At 49.4% G+C, this 21,506-nt stretch overlaps 1 protein-coding gene across 1 annotated transcript in view; it reads right to left on the bottom strand.

Moving 5' to 3' along the window:
• The window catches only part of NDUFS3 (NADH:ubiquinone oxidoreductase core subunit S3), a 211,143-nt gene that overhangs the window by 17,041 nt on the left and 172,596 nt on the right, over nucleotides 1-21,506 (bottom strand). Inside the window, exons 4-6 of the mRNA XM_069623098.1 lie at nucleotides 17,139-17,288; nucleotides 9,288-9,413; nucleotides 8,711-8,830 (exon numbers count right to left, since the gene is read on the bottom strand). Coding sequence (XP_069479199.1) covers nucleotides 8,711-8,830; nucleotides 9,288-9,413; nucleotides 17,139-17,288 — 396 coding nt within the window. The remainder of the gene's footprint in view (nucleotides 1-8,710; nucleotides 8,831-9,287; nucleotides 9,414-17,138; nucleotides 17,289-21,506) is intronic.

Raw genomic sequence — 21,506 nt, forward strand, 5'->3', positions numbered from 1 at the left:
CCTCGAATATTGCTTCCTAATGGAACCTTTCCTTGACGCTTTAATCAAGTCCAGATTCTAAAGAGACCAATTTAGATGGTCAATGGTCAAGTCTTCAGGGGCCATACTGCTAGAGACTGCGACTGTATGGAGGGGTGGACCACCAGTCCAAGCTTCTAAGACAGCAGGTCCCTGTCTGGCAGAAAGAGTGAACAGGGGACACAAGTCCATTGCCATCCAGTCTGAAAACGAGATACTGCCGGGCCAAGCTAACTTTAAAGCTTTTATTGCTGTCAATTAAAAACTTACCTACCCCCCACTCCCCAAGTCTATCATATCGATCACTAGTCTATAAAAGAAAGTCAAAAGGGGTGCTCGCCAGGATGTCTGTAAAAGACTCCTCTGTCCGGAAGACTGTTCCAACCTGATTACTTTCCCTATCTCAAAATAAAACCTCAAAACAAGAAAGGAAGACTTTGGCTTGGATGGCTACTGGCTTCTGGCCCCAACCTTGTCCCTTTTAATAAAGGCTTTAGACCCTAGTTTAAGTCCCAAAAAAGACAGCAAAGGTTATCCAGGTGTCCCAGTACAGGACTCTCTCCATCTCTTCCCATTCTGGGATTCTTTCAAACGCCCCAGTCTGGGGTTTTCCTAGTCTCTATTATCCACTCTGGGGTGTTGATTCTTCTCACTCCCAATCCAGGGTGTTCAAGCTCTCCCCATTCTGGGCTCTTCTCACTCTCCACTCTGGGGTGTGAGAAAAAACCTGAACGTGTGTCCCTAGCTAGTCCCTGGGTATCTGTCATGCAGGTGGCCAGGACACAGCGATCGCTATTGGATCCAGTTCCTGGGGGTGGACCAGTGAGGTAGGATCAGCTGGATGCGGGTTCCATGGGGAGTGGGACACCAACGGGTGGGACGCAGTATCTCCCTTCTATCAACACCTTTTCCCCATCCTACCACGTAGGATATTCCAAAACACTGTCCACCACCCCTTTTCCCACACGAAAGACAAAGGAATAGCACCAGAGTTGTTTACCTGACATGTCCCAATACAACAAGGGTCAGGCAATTTACCAGAAAATCTCCTCCTCCTCCTCCTCCCCGCCACCCCCCCACCCCTACCCCACCCCTACCCCACCCCTACCCCACCCCTACCCCCAGCCCTTTCCCTTCTGCACACAGATAAAACGTGGAGCACAGGATGAGCAAGGCAGACCGCACAACATGCAAACTAACTCAGAACAGCAGTTCAAGAGGAGGAGAAAGACGGCGCATACCGAGAGGGTGACAAGGAGAGAAGCAACCTTGCCCTTTTCAGACCAAAACCTGTGAATCCTCCACAGAAGGAACCATAAAACCGCAAACAATAGCCAACATGTGTTGCAGCAAATGTCTACGGTACGCAAGACCCTCCTCCGCTGATAACCAAGCCGGGGAAGGACGCTGGTCTCAGAGGTACCAACCTTGACTCCAAGGATAAAGAAAGGCAAGAAGTTCATCACAGCCGGTGAGTCAAGGGGAGAATAGATATGAAAACCGAATAGTGTTGAACGTAAAATAGCCAGCGGATAATTTGAATTTTGAAAGAATTAAAAATACGATTGAGGAAAGAGGGGGAAACCAGAAACTGAAGAGGCCGGTACCACGTGGGTGCTCAAGCAGGTAACTCTGGACCATTACCCGATGGTAAAAACTACCGTATCCAGAAGCCCTTGGGAAGAGGCGAAGAGGTCAAAGTGGTCATACAGGGGTCTTATAAAATCCAAGTGAAGCAGGGCATTCTAGGTGCCCAGAGTTAAGTGTCAACAGGAGCGCAGCCAGGAGAAGGGACCACACCCGGGGGTCGCTGCACGTAAGAGCCCCAAACTGGTAAGAGGAGGCGGGGTGCGGGCACCCCAGGCCCGGTACGGGGGCGTGGGCACGCCCCGCCACAACAGATACTGACCCGACACGAACTGGCCCGGAGGAGTTCATTTGGAAGACATAGGCAGTAGATATCCCCTGGTCGGGGGTGGTGGCCCTGGGGGCCTACAGGGGTGAGTTACAACTTAGACAAAAGGACTTTCACCCGCCTGCCATATGGACCCCACCTATTGGACTCACCCAAAGCAGTAACAGGTGTCAGACACACAACGGGGCCCCGGACCCGCGTGCCCACTGGCAGTCTGTGGGGTGGCTTCATCAGCCCTGAAGGGCACAGTGACATCCAATGGAGGCCAATCGCCCTGCGCGTTGTACAGCACAGATGAGGTGAGAGTCGGAAGTATATGGACGCAAGGGCGAAACTGGCCCCCTTCGAACACAACCCCCACACCCTGGAGGAAAGAGCATCCAGTGGAGGTAACAGATCAACAATGGGAGAAGACGCCAGAGCTACCAAGAAGGACGTAGCGGCCCTCCTGGAGGAAATTAGGAGCATGAGGGCGGACATTGGAGGGAGAGCCGACGAAATTGTGCAATGAATTGATAAGATGGAGGAAAGACTGGAGGAGGTGGAACCTAATCAGTCCTCCCTGGACACGATGGAGACCCAAATTTATGTGTGCCTGACAGAGGTGGAAAGGAGAGAGGAGCAAATCCTCATGAAGATGGATGACCTAGAAAATTGTGAGAGGTGCAATAACAACCGACTATTTGGGATTCTGGAGAACGGGGGGGGGGAGAGACCGAGAAGGACTTGCGGCGAGCCCTTTACGCTATCACCAAACCCATCCACAGCAATAATGGCATCAACGAGGTCAAGACTGAGAGGATACACAGGGCTGGTGGGGCGGCAGGTAGCCCCAGATCTGTTCTCGTCCGCTTTCATAATATGGCGATAGACTCCACATTTTGGAAAAAGCACAAAAAAGGGGCCAATCATGTATGGTTCGGCAAGGGTGACGATCTTCCAGAACCTTTCCTCCCTCACACTCTCAAAAAGAAGGCTCTGCTCCCCCCTCACCAGGTGGCTAAATGAAAAAGGAATCGGATACTGGTGGGGGTGTCCCTTCTCCATCTCTTTCGAAGTGGAGAGTTGCAAATATAGACTCACCAAGCAAGAGGAGATCAACAGGGCCATGAGCTAGCTAACTGGAGATGCAGAGTCCCTACACACCTCTGGCCCCCTGAGGAAGGTGGGGGAAAGCATCCTAGTAAGGAAGGATCTTAGAATGGAAGTCACCAAGGTTTGGTCAGATGTGGAGGGAAGGCCCCTACTGGTCTCGGGGGACATTAGAAAGACAAGGTTCACATTTGCTACTGTGTACGCCCCTAACCAGGATAAGTTAAGATTTCTGAAAGTCAATGGTAAAAGGTTGGTAGAAACTTTGGGACACTTGAGCACAGGCGCGGCAGGGGGACGGGGGGGAAGACTTCAACACGTGGGAAGACCCGGACATGGACAGGCTTGGGCACAGGGATGGAGTACGAGAGACCCACGGTCCCCATACACAGAGTTTCATGACTCCTTGGGAGATTGCGTGTTGAGGGATATATGGTGCCACCTTCACCCAGGGACACGGGGGTACACGTTCTACTCCCCGCCACACAGGACGTATACAAGGATTGAGTACCTCTACATCTCGAGAGACATATGGGAAGAAGCTCAGGGCTCGAAGATCATTCAGATTTCCTGGTCCGACCACGACATGGTGACTGTGGACATACAGTGGCTGGGCCTCGCCCTCAAGGGGTCTACATGGAGGTGTAATGAATCACTTTGGAGGGACCCTGTGTTCTACTCCGAAATGAACAAGGGAATAGCAGAATACTTAAAGATTAAGGACAATGGGGAGGTGGATAAGAGAACCATATGGGAGGCAGGGAAGGCGACTTGGCGTGGGATCCTACTTTGGGAGGGAGCCTGGAAAAAGAGGGAAAGGGCATTAGTGGATCAGAGATTGAGGGACGAGAAGACACCTGGAAGCGAAAGCACATGACCCCTCTGAGAGTCAGGTGGAGCACATACAGAAGGCAAGGGGGAAGAGGGAGGAGCTGAGGCTCTCGGAGGAGGGCAACATTTTTCAAGATCTGCAATTTTTATAAACAAAGGTTTTATGATAAAGGGGACATGGCAGACTCCCTGTTGGCAGCGAGGTTGAGGGGCCAGCGTGCAGATAGATGGGTGGCGGAAATTGAGGGAAAAGGACGGGGCAACAGACCCCAGAGGTGAGGGGGTTTCCGAGGCCTTTGCAGCCTTTTATGAGATGTTATATGCCACGGAAGTGAACCCTGAGGAGAACGAAAGACTCCTACTTGGAGTCCACTAATCTGCCTAAACTCTCTGAAGGAGAAACATCCACGCTGGAAGCTCCCATAACGGAAGAGGAAGTTAGAAGGGCGGTGGCAAGGTTACCCCTGGGGAAGGCCCCAGGTGAAGATGGTTTCACCGCGGGATTCTATAAAAAAAATACATTTATCCCCGCCCTGCTTCCCTTTATGACAGAGTTGTTCAATCATATACTTAATAGGGCCCAGGTCCTGAAATCCTTCTCCCGGGCTCTTATTACAGTGATACCCAAAGGGCGCAGGGACCCTCGGAAGTGCGGGTTGTATCGCCTGATCTCCCTTCTTAACATGGATTCCAAGCTCTATACTAAGGTAATAGCCACGAGACTGGAGGGGTACATGCCTAGACTGATTCATTATGACCAAGTGGGGTTCATTAAGGGGCGGCAGGGAGCAGACACAATGAGAAAGACGTTACATCTGATACACGCATCCCAGGTCATGGATGCCGAGAAGGCCTTTGGTCGGGTGGAGTCTGGTTTCCTCCAGAAGGTTCTTGTTAAATTTGGTAGTGGGGAAAGGCTTCTTCAGGGATCATGGCAGTGTACACGTCCCCAACGGCCTGAGTCATGGTGTCCCCTCTCCTCTACATTGTATGCCAGGTCAATAGAGCCCATAGCCCAGAAGATCAGGGATGACCCCGGGGGTGGTGGGTATTTCAATGGGGACTAGGGGGGGATTACAAGGTCGCCTTATATGCAGAAGACATGTTGCTACATGTGTGCGATCCCTTCGTCTCCATACCGGCTGCACTCGGCCTGATCGAACACTTTAGCACTATGGCCGGGCTGAAAATTAACAGATCCAAGTTGGTTCTTTTGCCCTTTGTCAGAGGGAGGGATGGGGATATTGAGAGGTTTACACCTCTCGGGGTGGAGGTTAACCTAACCACAATGCGATACTTGGGCGTTAATCTTATGAGAGATCTCGAGAGATAATTCGAGGCCAATTACCTCCCACTGATGCTTAAAATACAAGCAGACGTAGCAAAATGGCAAAAGCTAACAATCTTGTGGTTGGGTCATCTTAAAAAAATGTTCGTCCTCTTTTTGTACCCATTCCAAATGCTCCCCATGTGGGTTCCTGAGGTATTTTTTTTAGAAATACGGTGGGCTCTTCATAGGTTTCTCTGGCAGGGACACTCTGATTTATAATCGAAAAGGAGGGTGGGGGTTGGGTCTCCCCGATCTGCGGCTCGACTATAAGGCCGCCCAACTTAGGATCTTAATTCCCCACCTCAAGGTGCAAGCGGACCAACAATGGCTGGCCCTGGATAACTTTCATTTGCACCCCTCCACGGTCGGGGAATGGTTGTGGTTGCCTAGAAATAAATTGCCAAGGCGAATTAGGGACCACCCGATCCTGGGGACAAAACGGAATATTTGGAGACAAGGAGCAGATATGAAGGGGGTTACAACATGGCCTTCACCCCTGGGTCACCTCTGGGTGCTGGTTAAGAGACACCATACCTAATCCAGGTAGATTCCAGGAATGGTTTGAGGCAGTATTGAGAGGATAGGACAGCTCTTCAGGGAGGGCACTCATCATTAGAACAGATCTTGAGCAAGCATTGGGCATAGGCAAACTCAGTATTTCTGTATTTGCAGCTAAAAGGGGCCCTCATGGAACTGAACAGTTAGGCAGAAACCTGTGCAGTTCCCTTAGGGATCACTGCAAAAAAAAAACCACAGGAGTAAGCAGTAAACCCAAATCGGTAGCAGTCTGCACCACCCAGATTTACCTGGTAGCTGTGGCTGAGCAGTCAGACTTCTCTCAAGGAGAGTTAGGCAGTATATAGAGTATACACAATAGGGCTAAAAATACAGTAGAACAAGCAAACACTGACCAGAGCTTTGGTATTAAAAGTATATAATTATTTATTTAAAAACACACTTATGAAAATACACTGGCACTAATATATCAAGTAAGTTCAAACACAGTCACTAAGTATATACACTTGCCTAGTTAATTATTCAACAAGTCTAGGTTAAGACACCACTTATTAGCAAAACAGAGGTGAGCGCGTAACCTTAGATGGCACTCCAATAATTTGTTAAACAGGGAGAGAAAAGGCAGAGTATGGAAATAACACAGTACCGACACTTTTAAAAAACCACAGCAAGTCAAGAAAGGCAGGGTCTACTGTAGAGCCAAAGTTCATCGGCCAGGCCCACTCTTGGAGAGAGCAAGGCGGAATGTGCCCAAGATCATAAAGTGGAAATGCACTCAAAGTCTTTGCCTTTCTGAATTACTCCAACCTCTTTTGACATTTTCTGCAAAGTTAGCAGGTCTGAGGTCAACCCAGTTGGAAAGTCAAGGATTTACGGGACACCTTGGACACTCCGTTGCAAGGGAGACCAGGCAGGACACAGTACCTGAAATGGTGAGAAAGCTCCAGCGGTGGCAGTTGTTCCTGGCAGCGGGTGCAAGTCGTGGCTTCGACCAGAGGAAGAGAAAGAAAGCTGGAAGTCGTTGCACTGCCAGGGAAGAAACCAGCCGCGGAGTTCCAGATTAAAAAGGTACGACCCTTTTATTCGTGGTCAGTGGTGAAGTGTGGCTATCCGGCCGCCGGGGTGCTTGGCACGGGCGATTTGACTACGAGACGTCCAGGAAGGCAAAAAAGGCGAGCTGGTTGGTCCCACCAGCTCAAAGGGAAGAAAACTCTCCTGGAAGAAGATCTCTGTCGTCGGGGAAGTGGTGACTTTGTACAGCAGGACTCCACCGGTGGTGTCGTCGTCGTAGATGGCTCAGCTTCTCCCCTCTTCGGATTCTTTAGGTCCTGTGGTGACTTCTGAAGTTCCAGTCCCCAAAGCCCTGCTTTTATGCAGAAAAACCCCATTCAACAGCCTAGCTGTCACTCACACCTGCTAAGTGGTGAGCCGCTTGGCTCACCACTGGGCCAATCGCACAAGAGTGCGACTTGAGTTGCCAAGGCAACTCAGTCCAGGGTGCCTAATCCCCTCCCACACATCCTGTAGACCCCAGACAGAGTGGCACCATTTGGAGGGCTTCTGTGCAGAAGCCTGCCAAAAAGTGGAACAAAGGGCTCGACTTGGGTTAGAGTTTCAGAGGCGAACACAAACGCCATTTTAAAACCGAGTCCTGGCAAAAAGACCCAACGAGGGAATTATTAAATAAATAACCCGGCAGTATCTTTAACATTGCACCATAAAGTGGTGTGTTTAAAATCAATGGGAAAATCCCATAAGAAATATTCCGGCGGAATATTTCGCGTGGTATCCACTGCCACCAGCCAGAAACTCGACAAGGGGGGACTGGACAGTGCCCCCTTGGAAAACAGACCTAGGGGCAATCGAATTTCCCCTACCAGTACTTCCACAATATGATGGTTTGTACTGGTTCTGTTCACAATTTGAGACTAGTAAAGCCAATGGTGACTTTACATGCCTGGGAGACAGTAGTCAGTCCCAGGGTATGGAGTCATGTTTGGGGGTCACTATGACACCCCTGTGTTACTGCACTGAGGGTGCTGTGTAACACATACAAAAAACACATGACGCCCTATGGAGTAAAAGACCCCATAGCCTATAAAACACATTCACAGTCAAAGGACATTCTCAAATCATGCCTAAGAGTGGGAGAAAAAGAGTCTCACTCTTAGCAGAAGAAAAAAATAAACCCCAAAAATCCAGCAAAGCTGCTGGGGGACTCACTAGGTTTGGGAAATTAGCCTTAAAAGAGAATTCTCCCTAACACGAACATCAGGCACAGGATAGGGAGAGATATCACCCCTTTTGAAACATTACTTGACAGCCGTACTGAAATGAGAGGGTTGATATCAGCCATGTATGGTGCCCTGGTTTGGGCAGGTGGGGTTACCACAGAAAACGAGAGGGCAGTGGGCAAGCGACCTGGGGGTCGAGATGGATGAGGTCCTCTGGCGCAGACTGTGCAGTGGGGTTTCTAAGACGCCATCATCTTGCCAGTACAGACAGCATTCCATCAAGCTCCTACATAGGTGGCAATTTGATTTGGTCAGACTGTCAAAGATGTTTCCTGCTACGAGTCCCCCAAGTGTTGGAGGGGTTGTGAAGAGAGACTTATTGGCACATGCGGTGGGGTTGGTTAGGATCTTCTTGTTTTTGGATCTTTTTCTTAGTTTTTCTTTTGAAATTGTAATGATCTAATGTTGTACTGTTTCACTCTTCTGCAAAATTAAATTAAATGTGAAGAGTGCCCTGTGTGTGCTAAACAGATGCCTTCACCACTCTCACACTCTACTAAGTCTAAGCCTTACTGCTCAGTCATATTACCTTGTTAAAGTTTGGCTAGACACAAGCGTATTTCCCTGTTCACCGGAATTGGGTGGCATCTCAGAATCTGTCCTAAGGATTGATTCTGAAAATCCATCTTAATACTTGGTACATAGGACAGTCCTAAATCCTACTCACACTTCCTGCCCTGCTGTGCCAATTTGCAGGGGGTACTATATCCATACCTCAACATATCCAGAAAGCGGGAAATCCTTCCGGAACGGGTGTCCCTCAAATCCATAATCTGTTAGAATCCGCCTGAGATCAGGATGGTTGGCAAAGAATACCCCAAACATGTCCCAAACCTAAAAGAGATCACAAGACAAGAGATTGTTACACAATCAGTAAACGTGGATTGGCACGCGCAGCCTGGATCTCTGCAGACTAAGAAGCCAAGAGATGTTGAGGGCTTGACACACTTAAGAGCCACAAGTGAAGATTCAGACGGAGCCTGGATCAACGTAGAGCTACGAGTCAAGGGGTGTGCATGATCTTGGACAATGCTGAGCCTGGATCTAAATTACTTGATATAATCTCTGAGTTTAGGGCCGTGTACGGCTTGAAATAGAGTAATGACACATGATGTACACTAGCAGGGGCACTACATAGCCAAGGGTTATGCTTGGTCTGGCACAGAGGAGAATGTGGAGCCAAGGGCTAAACAGTGGCTGAGACACTGCAGAGCTAAGGACCAAGGTATGCACAAGCCATTAGTCGTTTTAATTTTAGTGTCGCAGCTAGTGTACCAGAGCAAACACTCACCTCTCTCTCGTACCAGTTTGCTGCCTTGTGTACAGTAACAGCAGAGTCGACAGGGGTGAGCTCGTCTGTATAGGTTTTCACACGGATCCGGGAGTTGAAGTTCAGAGAGAGCAAATTATAAACGATCTGGAAGACAGAGAGCAATAATATCATTGTCCACTTCTTCAAAAATGACTCATCTTGGTGTGATTTCACTTCTGGCAATTCCCATAATGGCCAGGGTCAGGAACCACATGGGCAGTTAAGTACCATCATATTATACATTGCTTCCATGAGCAGTGTATACCTTCTGAGAGCACAGCTGTTTAAATGCAGAACAGAGACTATCATCGTGTGTGTAATTATTCCCGGTCCTTGCACACAGTCCTCTAGAGACAGAGAAATATTCAGACTCTTTCTGCCACCAGATTCAAGGTGTCATAGTCCCCTGACCACTTCAGATTTGGAGAGACTCCCTTATTTTAGTCACATTCATGCAGGTCCTGCCCCTGAACTATGCTTGGGTGGCTTCCAGACCCACAGAAGGAAAGTTGCTCCCTACGCCAAATGTGGAAAGCCCTACCACCTAATCTAAATGTGCAACTCCTGGCCATCTTCCCTATATTTGGATGGTTCTGGCCCCTGTTCCTTACTTAGAGCGGTCCTACTCCCCAGACCATATCTTAGCATGAGACAGTACCAAGGCACACTAGGGTCACAACTCCATCCAGCCCACATTCAACTGCGAGAGAGGGAGTTCAAATTGCACTATCATCCTGTGTGACTAGATGTACTTACTCATCCTGTAGCAAGCCTGGACTTCCTAAGCATTGTTTGCAATGCTTTGTGTCTCTTAGGTCTTGTAGGTCTTGTATTTTGAAGTGCAACATATTTTCTCCCTACTTTAGGTGGGTCTCTCTTACCAGTCTTGACTGTCAGCTGTACTTTGCACAAAGCCTACCTCCTCCAGAATCTAAGCCTTGCTTCTCAGCCACTCTACCATTGAGAGTTAGACATCAGTGTAAAACCTGGTGACCCACTAAAGTGGCTTCTCAGAATCCTTCAATAGAGTATGTCCTGAAAAACTCACCATGACTATGCCTCCACCTGTGGAATGGCCGACACCTGAATCACAAATATAGGGGTGCATCACTTCAACCGCACCATAAGCCTACCAACTGACCACAGTTCTACATGCCAAGGAGTCCTCCCCCTCACAAAAACACGGACATGAAAAGTGGATGGTCCTCTGAATATGCGCTCACATCCCGAGGCAGGGCACTCTTTACTTTGATTGATATTTAGCCCCATTAGAGCATCCTACCTCTGCCCATGAACTTTACGGAGACTGTGCCAAAGGTAAGATTCCCCAGTGCCCATCTCCAACCAGGTGCTGTCCCTGAGAAAGGCATTGCCACATGTCATGCCACTCCTAACACACATAATCACTTGCATTTGTTTCACGTCTGTAACACTGCTGTGTCTGCTCTTGCGCAAGAGTATACAGACATTTGGTCCCCACCAGCCATGCCGCTCCTACTATTAGTTGGTTAGCCTGCAAAAGGTATTGTATGTAATAAAGCTTGTCATTTACCACAGAGCGCGGATGCACAGTCTCCGGTCACCCTCAGCCCATCTGTAGCTGGGTTGATGGCAACCTGTAGCTGGGTTGATGGTGACCTTTTTGGACAGACATCTCATTTTAGGATGTCCATCTCCTAGAACACTGATCAATGTAAATGGGCTGCAGTTTTGCAAAGCACAAATGTATCTCTTGTGGGTGGCATTTTGCGGTTTACTGGAGACTGGTAGGTGCAATCCCGGATAAGTCCAGTGTGATAGGCAAAATACCTACATTGACAGCACACAGACCTTGACAAATCTGTGCATATAGAATCTGTGTAATATACAATTATCAATAATGATATAAATAGCAAGTGACAAGGTGTCGCCAGGCTTTCCCACCAAGGTCGTCTGCTCTTAAAATAGCAGGCTGCAGGGTCATTGGATGGACGCCCCAGTGTGCTTCCTAGAACATTGCCTGATCTGCTAATGTACCTCTTAGATAATGGGTTTGCAACAGTCTGATAGTCCCGCCCCTTCCGAGTTCAGATGGTTATCCGAATTAGCACGTGTGTGCCTTGTGTCGCATAACTCTCTGATATTCTAGCGCTTAGATAGCGTGAAGTCCCAGAGCCACACCTTGTAGTACTATGGAAAGATCAAAGTAACAGAGGCCAATGCCTCAAACAGTGTCCTTATTTACCTTCCCGGCTTGAGACTTGATGAGCTGATCAGAACGTCATAATTAAGGCAAAATGGTTCAAATGAAATGGACATAGTTCTAGTTAGTATCTTGTGTGAAGACCGAGAGTGGAATCTGAACGGGATCCGACATCTTGCCGGAGAACTGTGACCACTGCATCTTGAGGAGAGGCCACTGCAGGGAGCTCATCCGCAGCCGGGCCTCTGGCACCAGAAAAATGCAGGAGGCCATGAAGACGGGCAACCGTAAGAATTCGAAAGCCGGGAGACTCTGGGCATGTTGAAACTTGTCCAACATCTGCAAAATGTGATGAGCCCTTACCTTGGGAGGCGAACCCTTCCCCAAGGACGTGTCTAGAACAGCCCCAATGTATTGGAGCTGTTGGGAAGGTGTCAGATGTGACTTCTTGAAATTCAGGGAGAAGCCCAGCCTGTGGAGGGTGCGGCAGGTGGCACAGATGATCCAACGCTAGCTCGGGAGAGCGTGCCCGGATCAGCCATTCGTCCAGGTAGGGGTAGACGTGAATCTCCCCTCGCCTGGGGTATGCTGCTGCCACCACCACCATGAGCTTGGTGAAGACACTCGGGCGGAGGTCAATCCGAACAGCAGGACACAAAACTGAAAGTGCAAGTCGCCAGCCGCAAACTTCCTGTGCGTGGGATGGATCGGTACATGGAAATAAGCATCCTTGAGGTCCAGAGACACCAACCAATCCTTAAGTTGAAGGGCCTGGAGGACTTGAGAAAGAGTAACCATCTTGAACTTGTCCTTCCGGAGATGTTTGTTCAACCAACACAAGTCCATGATGGGCCTCAATCCCCAGTCTTTCTTTGGGATCAAAAAATATGGGGAATACCATCCCTTGTTCCCCTCTGCTACAGGCACCAGTTCTATAGTGCCCTTCTCCAACAGGGACAAGATATCCTGCGCAAGGAGCGGATCCGGAAGCTTCAAAGAGTGTTTCCCTGGTGGACTGTCGCAAGGCCGCTAAAGGACGGGAAGGCAGTAGCCATGGGCAATGGTATCCAGAACCCACACATCTGAAGTAATGGCACGCCATTCTTCGAGATGCTGAGACAGTCTGCCCCCCAACCAGCACACCATGGGACATGGCCTCACGACTGTAGCTGCTGCGGCAGTCCCTGAAGGTAAAGCAGCAGCTGCCTGAGCGGCTTTGACATCCCGATTTCCCCGATCACCACGGGTACTCTTTCGCTGGCCCCTTTGACTGGTGGCCCCTCTCATTCTACTAAAGGAGGAGTATTAACTAAAAGGAACCTCCCGTCCACTGCTGTCCCCTAGGACGAAAAGGCAGAGGTTGACGCACCACAGCACTTAAAGATTTTGCTGCAACTTTTGAGGTCTGCAACCTCTCAAGGCTCTCGTCAGCCTTGCTGCCAAACAAATGTGCGCCATCAAAGGGCATGTTGAGAAGACTGGTCTGCACATCCGGAGCAAACCCGGACTTCCGCAACTACGCAAATCTGCGTATAACGGTGCTTGCAGCCATGGACCGGCTAACACGGTCTGCCATATCCAAACCCGACTGAAGGGATTCACATATGGCATCCTTGCCGTCCTGCACGAGAGCAAGGAACCCTTCCCTTTTCTCCCCCCTCGCGAATATGCTCAGCCGCCAAAGAATCACAATTCCACAGAGTGTGTGAAAACCTTGCCAAGGCACACATGGGCCATTCTCCCAGTAGAAAATACCTTCCGGGCCCAACCGGCGAAGTGCTTGTCGTCCTTATCCGGAGGGATGGTAGGGTACGCCGCCTGCCTTGAGGTGGCCGTAGCCGCCTGAACCACCGAACTCTCAGGAGTGGGGCGAGTAGATAGATAGCTGGGGTCGCTAACGGAAGGGTGGTATTTCTTGGTCAAAGACTTATCAATAGCCGGAAAGGATTCCGGGACTGCCAAGCAGCTGCCACCCTTTTCTGCAAGGTAAGATGAAATGGCAAAACAGGGTCAGAGGACGGACCTTGATCCAAGATGTCCGTCACATCATCCTGCACAAAGTCTTCAGGAGGACTAGACTAGCGCAGATACTCGTGCCATGAGTCTCCTAAAAGAAGACTTTGCATGAGCCCAAGGTTCAGGTCTACCAAATTCCACTTCCGGGGAATTGTCCTGCCCACTTACATCATGGAGGGTCTACTGCAACTCCTCCAACTGACTGTCTCCAGAAAAAAGTGGAGCATTATCAAGGTCACCAGGTTCCTCAAACTCAGACCTTTCCACCCCTTCATAAAGATCATCCAGAGGGAGTTGAAACCCAGGTCTGGGGACATAGGAAGGCCTGGCGGCCAAAACCGGCCTCACAGACTTCGACGTAGCCTTCCATGGAGGATCCACAATATCGGGAACTCCAATGGCAAATTTTGAGAAAAAAATCCCCGAAGGCGCCGAAAGCGCTGAAGGCTTCGACGTCGAGAGCGTCGACAACCTCGACGTCGTGGGATGATACGAGGGAAAGGCTATGTCCGAATCGACGCCGGCCCCGAGCCCTGAATAGGTTGCTGCGATCTCGCTGGGGACAAGGATCGAGACCTAGAGACACGTCTCTTGCAACCTTTCGATTCCTTTTTCCATACAGGACCTCGACGGCTCCCGATGTGGGTTGCGTCGCGAACCCGAGCCCGAAGGCGTACGAGCCACAGAACGAGACCGATCCTGGCCGGCTTCGTCAGAAGGCGCGACCGAACCCGTGTCCTACGATTGAAAAATCGCCATCATGGATTTCTTAAACGCCGCCCATTCCTCCGGAGTCGAGGACTTTGTAGGGCACGTAACCTTTCTCGAGGTACCATCCTCTGAGGGGGACGGGGAAGGCGACCGGTGACGGCGCTTCCTTGAGTGCCGGGATGAGGAAGACAAGTGGCAGGAACCACTCCGGGACCAAGATCCCCGGGAATCCTTCCGACGCGGAGAGCCGCCCCTCGAGTCATCAGTGGAAACCCCCCTGAACTTGGAAGTCAGGGACTTAACAGGCTTAGAGCCGCTTCGTACCTGGAGCTTCCCCTTCCGCAAGGCCCCGACAGTCAGCGACTGGCATTTCGCACAGTCGTCGGTGTCGTGCGACTCGCCCAGGCACCACCAACAAATTCGGTGGAGGTCGGTGAGCGACATCTTCGACTTGCAGTACTGGCAGGTCTTAAAGCAAGACTGCAGAGTCGGAGGGCTCGAAGAGAAAGACATCTCCTAAGAAAAACACACGAGGCGCTTTGTCTCACAAAGTTAACACGTTCGCGGATATAAATGGAACTGAGGCTACAGGCGCTGTGCGTCCTATTTATAACATCATGTGACAACACCCTTGACGGAGGCCGTCGAGGGACATGGACCCGACGCCATCGACGCAGGACGCCCTCTGCCGAAAAAGTTTCTGAAGTGCACAGCTGTGGACATTACATGTCAAAGATGTGTAATGCATTGGAGGACACAATCCATTCGAAAGGAGGATTCCTGAACCATTTTGTGCGCTATTGGCCCTTAATTGCTCTGAACGCTTCCTCACTGATCAGCTAGTAAGGGTTCCATGGTGCCTGCACCCCTACCATCCACTGCCCTGCCTGCCCAGTTCATCTGCGGCAGAGGTGGGCAGGCTATTTCTTCTGAGTCAGCCACAAGTCACCCGCACAACCAGTTGTCTGCGATATTCCCCAACACCTCTATGTTTCCATGGCTGTGCTGTTTAGCAGGGCTGCAGCGCTCTTTCCATAGCCAATTTGTCCAGGAGCTTGAAAAGAATTTAAGCTGAGCTGGGTGCTAAAGGCCTAAGCGCGTGGAATTCCCAGGACGTTCCTCCTGAACGCCCTTGCTTAGCACGGGACGCTAGGTTGGGCTTTTGTTAGCGAACACCCAGCACTTTCGGGTGAAACAGAGACCTGGGAATGTGTGGTAGGGGCTACGGGAGGTTACAGGTGGAAGGGAGAGTCGTTAGTGGCCATAATACAGGGAGTGGGTGCACATTTTTGCTCTGTATATATGGGAAATCAAACTAGATCTTAGATAGTAGCAACCATATTTGAATCGAGACCTAGTTTTGCACTGAAGCCAGGGCCGCAGGCCTGAGTCACACACACAGAAAAAAGTGTATGCAGGCGGGAATAGGTTGTAGCTTGGGCACTGGTGAGAAAGGCCAGAACTGCAGATATTCATTGACCCTTCATTGTCTAACGTTGCCAACATTTTGTATCCCAATAGGAATACACCGTGCATGGCCACAAGGGGGTTGAGAGCTACTGTGAAAAGCAATCCCACGAGAAGGAGGGCCCGAGCCTCGGACCTTTCCTGTTCCAGCTCTAAGTAATGGCACCAGAAAGCCCCAGTTCCAAGACCCCTGCATTCCAAGGTACCAGCCAGTCCCAGACCACCAACCATAAAACTGTTAGGACCCCAATCGATCAGAAAAGCTCTGAAAACTCAGATCAGTTGCCTTCACCACAGGTCGCGCGATTTGTGCTGCGAAGTGGCGGGAGGGATAAAATGAGGTTGGGGAACTTTGGTCGGGTGCCAACGTGCCTGGAACCGAGCTGCAATTTGTTAGAAACAATGGCATCAAAGTATCTTCTTAGCCCATGTCTGCAGTACCAGGTGCACATCAGGTTAGAGATAGAGTTTGTATTATCTTCACATAATTGCCAATCAGCGGTAGCGCCACGCCCGATGATGCAAAAAGAACAACCCTCGTGGAAGAAGATGGACAGAAGGTGCTGGGTCCAATGGCCTGGTATCCCTTATGGAGCAGGTAGCCTATGTATAGGTTGTCAACCAAACAGCCACACGGGTTTGCACATTATGTAATTTACATCACCGATGACTTCATAAAGTGTTGTTTGTACTGATTTCGGCAGAACATTGCGTGGCAGCAGAGTTATTTTCTGACATTTCTATTTTTGTGGCAATAAAAAAACTGTTTTCCTTGCAAGAGGTGTGCTGGGCCTTTTTCCCTACTGGGTTGTATTTTTTGTGGTGTGAGCATTAGGGGGCTTCTCTACACTTTTCAGCCAACTAATACCCAATACCCCCTTGGAGCAAGGGCTTAAATATTAACTGTTTTGCTTAGGAAACTTAGTATTCTGTGAGGTAGTATGTGAAAAACCATAATGACTGCTATATTGGTACTGGATGTCATTTATGTATTACATAATTTAACATAGCTCAACATCTAACCCCAATCAAGTATGTTGGTGACTTACAAACAAGAGGATAAATAAATGAAATTGGAAATATAAAGACAGTTCACAATTCAACTGATAATTCCGATATTGTAAATACACCAATATAGGTAGAAAACAATCAAAAATACAATTAAAAAATAAAGAAAAGAGAAATATACCACAAAACCAGAAAAACAGATTTAGTTAGGAAAAGGTTTTTGAAAATAATACGCTTGTTGCTATGCCACTTTAAACAGATGAAGAAAAGGAAAGAAACCGGAAGTAAAATACAGAGACAGCAGAAGAAAAAAATTGACTTTCCATTATAGCCAGTTTAAATTTGCCTTAAGATAAAAGCCCAGTCAACCCATCACACCAATAGCCCTTACCCCACACCTTCCCTTCAGGCGCCAGGGGAACTAAGATGCCAAACCCCCACCTTACCTCAAAACGGTTCTGCCGGGTGGGGATGTCCACAGCCGTCAGGTCAGCCATAGATTTGAACTGTGCGTTGGTATGGTCCCGAAGGAAGGTGAGAACTGGAATCACACCATCTGGGTGAATCATAATCTCCAGCTCATTGAAGCATGTCACCTAGAAGAGAACACGACAGAGGAGATGAGCACAGGTTGGGTGGGGTAAGCCGAGGGAATTGGATCCATCAGCCTGGTACAGGTCAGCAGGGGTGTGGAGCACAGCCCAGGTGGGCGTCAGCATGAGGGAGTGGACAACAAGGGGGCGGGCTGTCCGCAGCATGGGTGCCTATCAGCAGAGGGGAGGCAGGTGGGAGTTCAACAACAAAGTAGGGTCGTAGGAGGAGAGGCTAATCACAAGTGTGAAGGAGGGACCAGCTCAAGCCATCTGAGTGGGGGGGGAACACTGGCGAGTGAGCAGCCAGCACTGTAGGACTCTGTGTGAGGGGAAATGCAGCACAGTAGGTGTGAAGCAGTGTCGGCCAAGGACTGGATCAGGGCAGGAATACGCATGAGGATAGATTTGCATGGTTGGCTTAGAAGTCTTAGGCCAGGGCAGAGAAGCATTAGGTACGGTTTAGTACAGGAGGGCATTAAGCCAGAGACATGCTAGCAAGGAAAGGGGATAGTATGAGGAAACGTTCAGCATGGGAAGGGGGATGTGAACATGGTGAGAGATCAAAATGATGGTAGTTCAGCACAGCGGGATGTCAGTAAATTCATGGTACTTTGTGAAGAGGGTTCAACATAACTTCAGGTCGGTAGTGCGGCTCGGTTCACGTCTCCTAGTCAGTGGTCGTTTGCAGCATGCCTTAAAGACGCAACTGCCAGCCCCTCAAAGTGGTTTTCTGCACGCTGGGGTCTGCAGTGATTTCGATGCAAGTTGCTGGCCGGGGCATCATGGTGGCCTATGAAGGAAGTTCCATGCAGGACTCTAGGTCAGTGGATAGAGCAGGGTGGTGGAATAGCCTCTGCCTCAGTATGTTGCATGAACTTATACGAAAGGTATGGTACCACACTTTGACCTTAAAGGAAAAGGATATCTATCACATAAGATCGATTTCTCATCTCCTACGCGAGCCCCCTACAATGTATTCGAAACGGTCTTTAGTTTCGATTGTGTGTGGCCTAAATGTACTGGCGTCTCTTTAGTGTGAATTATTTCTGCGTGGATGACAGTGCTCTCAATTTGTTGCCGAGAAGGCATTTCAGAGAGCTTGAGGGCTTTCATTTTGCTACTGCAGTTGGTCTTTCGGGTTTCGAGAATAGTGAGGCTGTGCAGTTTTTCTTCGATTGGTGAGGGTTTGCTTTGTCAGTTTTCTTTGGGCCATGTGATATATTTTGCACGTTGCATGTAAACCAGTGCAGTGCTTTGTGGATGAGTGGGAAGACTCGAACTTGCAAACTGAAGAGGACATCAGCAATACCGTGCCATTTTCTGTTTTTGGGGTCAGGTGATTTGCCTTTGTTTGTGTGTTGAACGGAGGTCGAATGTGCATCTCTGACAAACTAGAATGGGATTGCTTAGATTTCTATATTGCTATTTGCAGCTGTGGCAGCGTGAGGTTAGGGTGTGTTGTGTAGTAAAGATAGAAAGGACTGTGGTCAGGTTATTTTAGAAAGGGGACATTTGAGCTGTGGGTTTGGGGTGTGTCTGGCTTGGGTGGAGTAGGGTGTGTTTGGCACAAGTGCAAGCTGTGGTCGCTGTAATCAAGGGGGAAGAAGCAGACTATCTTTGTGATGGGTGTGGTGTGATATCCAGTTGAAGGCGGGTCCTTTGAGAGGAGTTGTTCATTTGGCAAATACACCAACAGACCGATTTACTGGCCCCCCAGCGTTCTCAGCACTCAGATGCAAGTCTCCCATAACAAACATGAGCTAGTGATGGATGGGAACTTCTACCAGTACATTTAAGAGTTTACATTTCAAAATAATCATTTGCAAAGGAAACTCTGATCAAGAGAGTGTCATGCCTAAAGGTCGACTTTTGAGAGACGGTGCCTAAAACGAGAATGGACAAAGCCGACCTCCCAGAGGTCAACCTCGCATTACTTGCACTGTTGAAGCCAAGGTCGACTTCAAAAGTTATCCTTTTGAAAGGCAGCCTTTGTTTTTTAGTGTTTTTACTTTTTAATTCAGGGAAGTGTACCCCTCCCTTTTACCGACTTCCCATCTCCCTAACTTGCCCTTACCTACCTTTGCCCATCTCCCACCCTTTCCCCATATACACACTTGATATATAGTTATGCCGACTTTTGTCAGCTCGACCATTGCAGTCTAACTTAACTATCAACATTTTAACCTACTACCATAAAGAGAATACCTGAAGCAGTGAATGGCTCTTGGTTAGTGGACTCTACATTAACAGCCATCAATGTGCATTTATGAATGGAGCTCTTCCTATGCCAAAACCATTTAACAATTTAGGGGTGAAGCATTGGTACAAATATATACAAAACGGTGTTGTTCCTCCCATTACAGTGATACGTTGGAATGATTACAGCGAAATGTAGAGATCCAGGGTTTCCCCTTCTTCATGGAGGATGGTCCAGTTGGATGAGGAATGGTTGCAAGTTGAGCGGTTGTGTCGATTTAGAGAGAAGGCCTAGTTGCAGTTTAGTAAGAGCTAGGATGCTATTATTAATTGGGTGGGCTGTTGGCATTAAAGTTATCCCCCTCTTTAAACTGCGTTCTTTTCATATGCATGTCCGTGTGGCCCGGTTTTATTTTTGCCATTCCCCACTGGCTAGACTCTTTAGCTCCAGGCCAGGAAGGGGCGCACCCTATAACCACCCCCTCCCACACTATCTGAACGAAAGGCAAGTTAATAGGCAACCTGAGGTAAACTTCTCAAACAAACTACCTGAGGCGGCGACATTCCCGAGCCCCTAGCAATAAACCTGCAACACTAGTGATGGTCTTTCAATCCCCAAAGGGATCTCTATTGACATCAACCTACCATCACGATGACGACAGACGATATAGTGCCTCTAGCCTGTGTTACACATCTCAAGAATATTATCCACCAGCGGTTGAGAGCCCCATCTGCCTGCATCCTGATCGCCTTGGGGCAGATAACCGACGGTGAAACGAGTTGGGGAATGCACCCTGCCTTTTCAGACCCAACCTCCACATTACAGGCCACATTGATCAAACCCAACCCCCCTGGCCTGAGGCTGTTCATCATGTCGCTCGGTGCCTCAGCTCCGGACACTCCTCCCTGCGTGCCCCCTCATGCCTGCCCCTCGCCACTCCCAGAGGGGGTACGAGTGCTCCGGTGATTCTTGACTCCCGAAGAAGAGCAGGCCCTGCTGGTGGAGGTGGAGGAGGGGCCCTGAAGAGAGTGCGACGCGAGGGAGGGCACTGGGACCAGATTCAAACAGGATTTTTACTGCACAGTCCCACCCCAAAAGACCAAGCCAAAGGACCTCTCCTGTCTGTGCCTGTCCAGACCTGGCAACCGGCCTGGCGGATCGCTGCACCTTCAGGTAGGAGTCTGCGTTCTTCCTGCCCATTCTTACCGCTGCCCTACTTCTCGAGCACGCTGCTCACCCTTCCAAACCACCCTGCTCCCACCTTCTAACAGCCTGTGACCATACTGCATCTCCTAGCCACACTCAGACCTTCCCAACAGACGCACTACGACTGGCCGACCGTCACGGTTTTATCTCATCTGATCTTATCTAATCGACACAGTCATTCGCTATTTAGCGTGAGGTCTCACCAGTCTGCCCACTACCTACTTGCCTGCCTTCCGCTCTGTTGCCGCGCCAATCCCACCTACTGTGATCAGCCGGATTCTTACTGAAGATGAACATAAGTGCCTCCTCATCAGATGGCTCTATCCTCTTATAACTGACACTGCACTATATTGTCTATACATCCTGCTGTACCTAGTTACGTACCTATCCTCCTCCCTCTACACTATCCTCCGCTCCTGCATCTCCTGTAGCGTTGCATTCACGCCGCAAATTACGCTACTAGACTGTACCCTACTTGTCCTCTATCCGCTAGTATACCTGATGAAGCCCCCCCCGCACCATGAGGTGCGACTTTGCCAGACTGTACGTTACCTTACCTGTGTCGTCCCTTAGTATACCTGATGTAGCCCCCGCACCATGAGGCGTGGCACGGTCAGATTATGCAATAAGAATCCACTTGCACACTGTAATCCGCTGCGAGTGATACTGTACTTTGAAGAATATTCATTTGCCAATTCGCTGCTATAAATGTAAAAATAAATCAAAATAAATGAGAGATCCTGGCCATTCACCCCACCCTAGCAGCCACTATCCAGGCAGAGGGGCCGGATGAGGGCACATAGAATCTGTGATCACCC

The sequence above is a fragment of the Ambystoma mexicanum genome, chromosome 11, assembly GCF_040938575.1.
Source record: "Ambystoma mexicanum isolate Mex_15411 chromosome 11, UKY_AmexF1_1, whole genome shotgun sequence".
In the NCBI taxonomy this organism is placed as follows: domain Eukaryota; kingdom Metazoa; phylum Chordata; class Amphibia; order Caudata; family Ambystomatidae; genus Ambystoma; species Ambystoma mexicanum.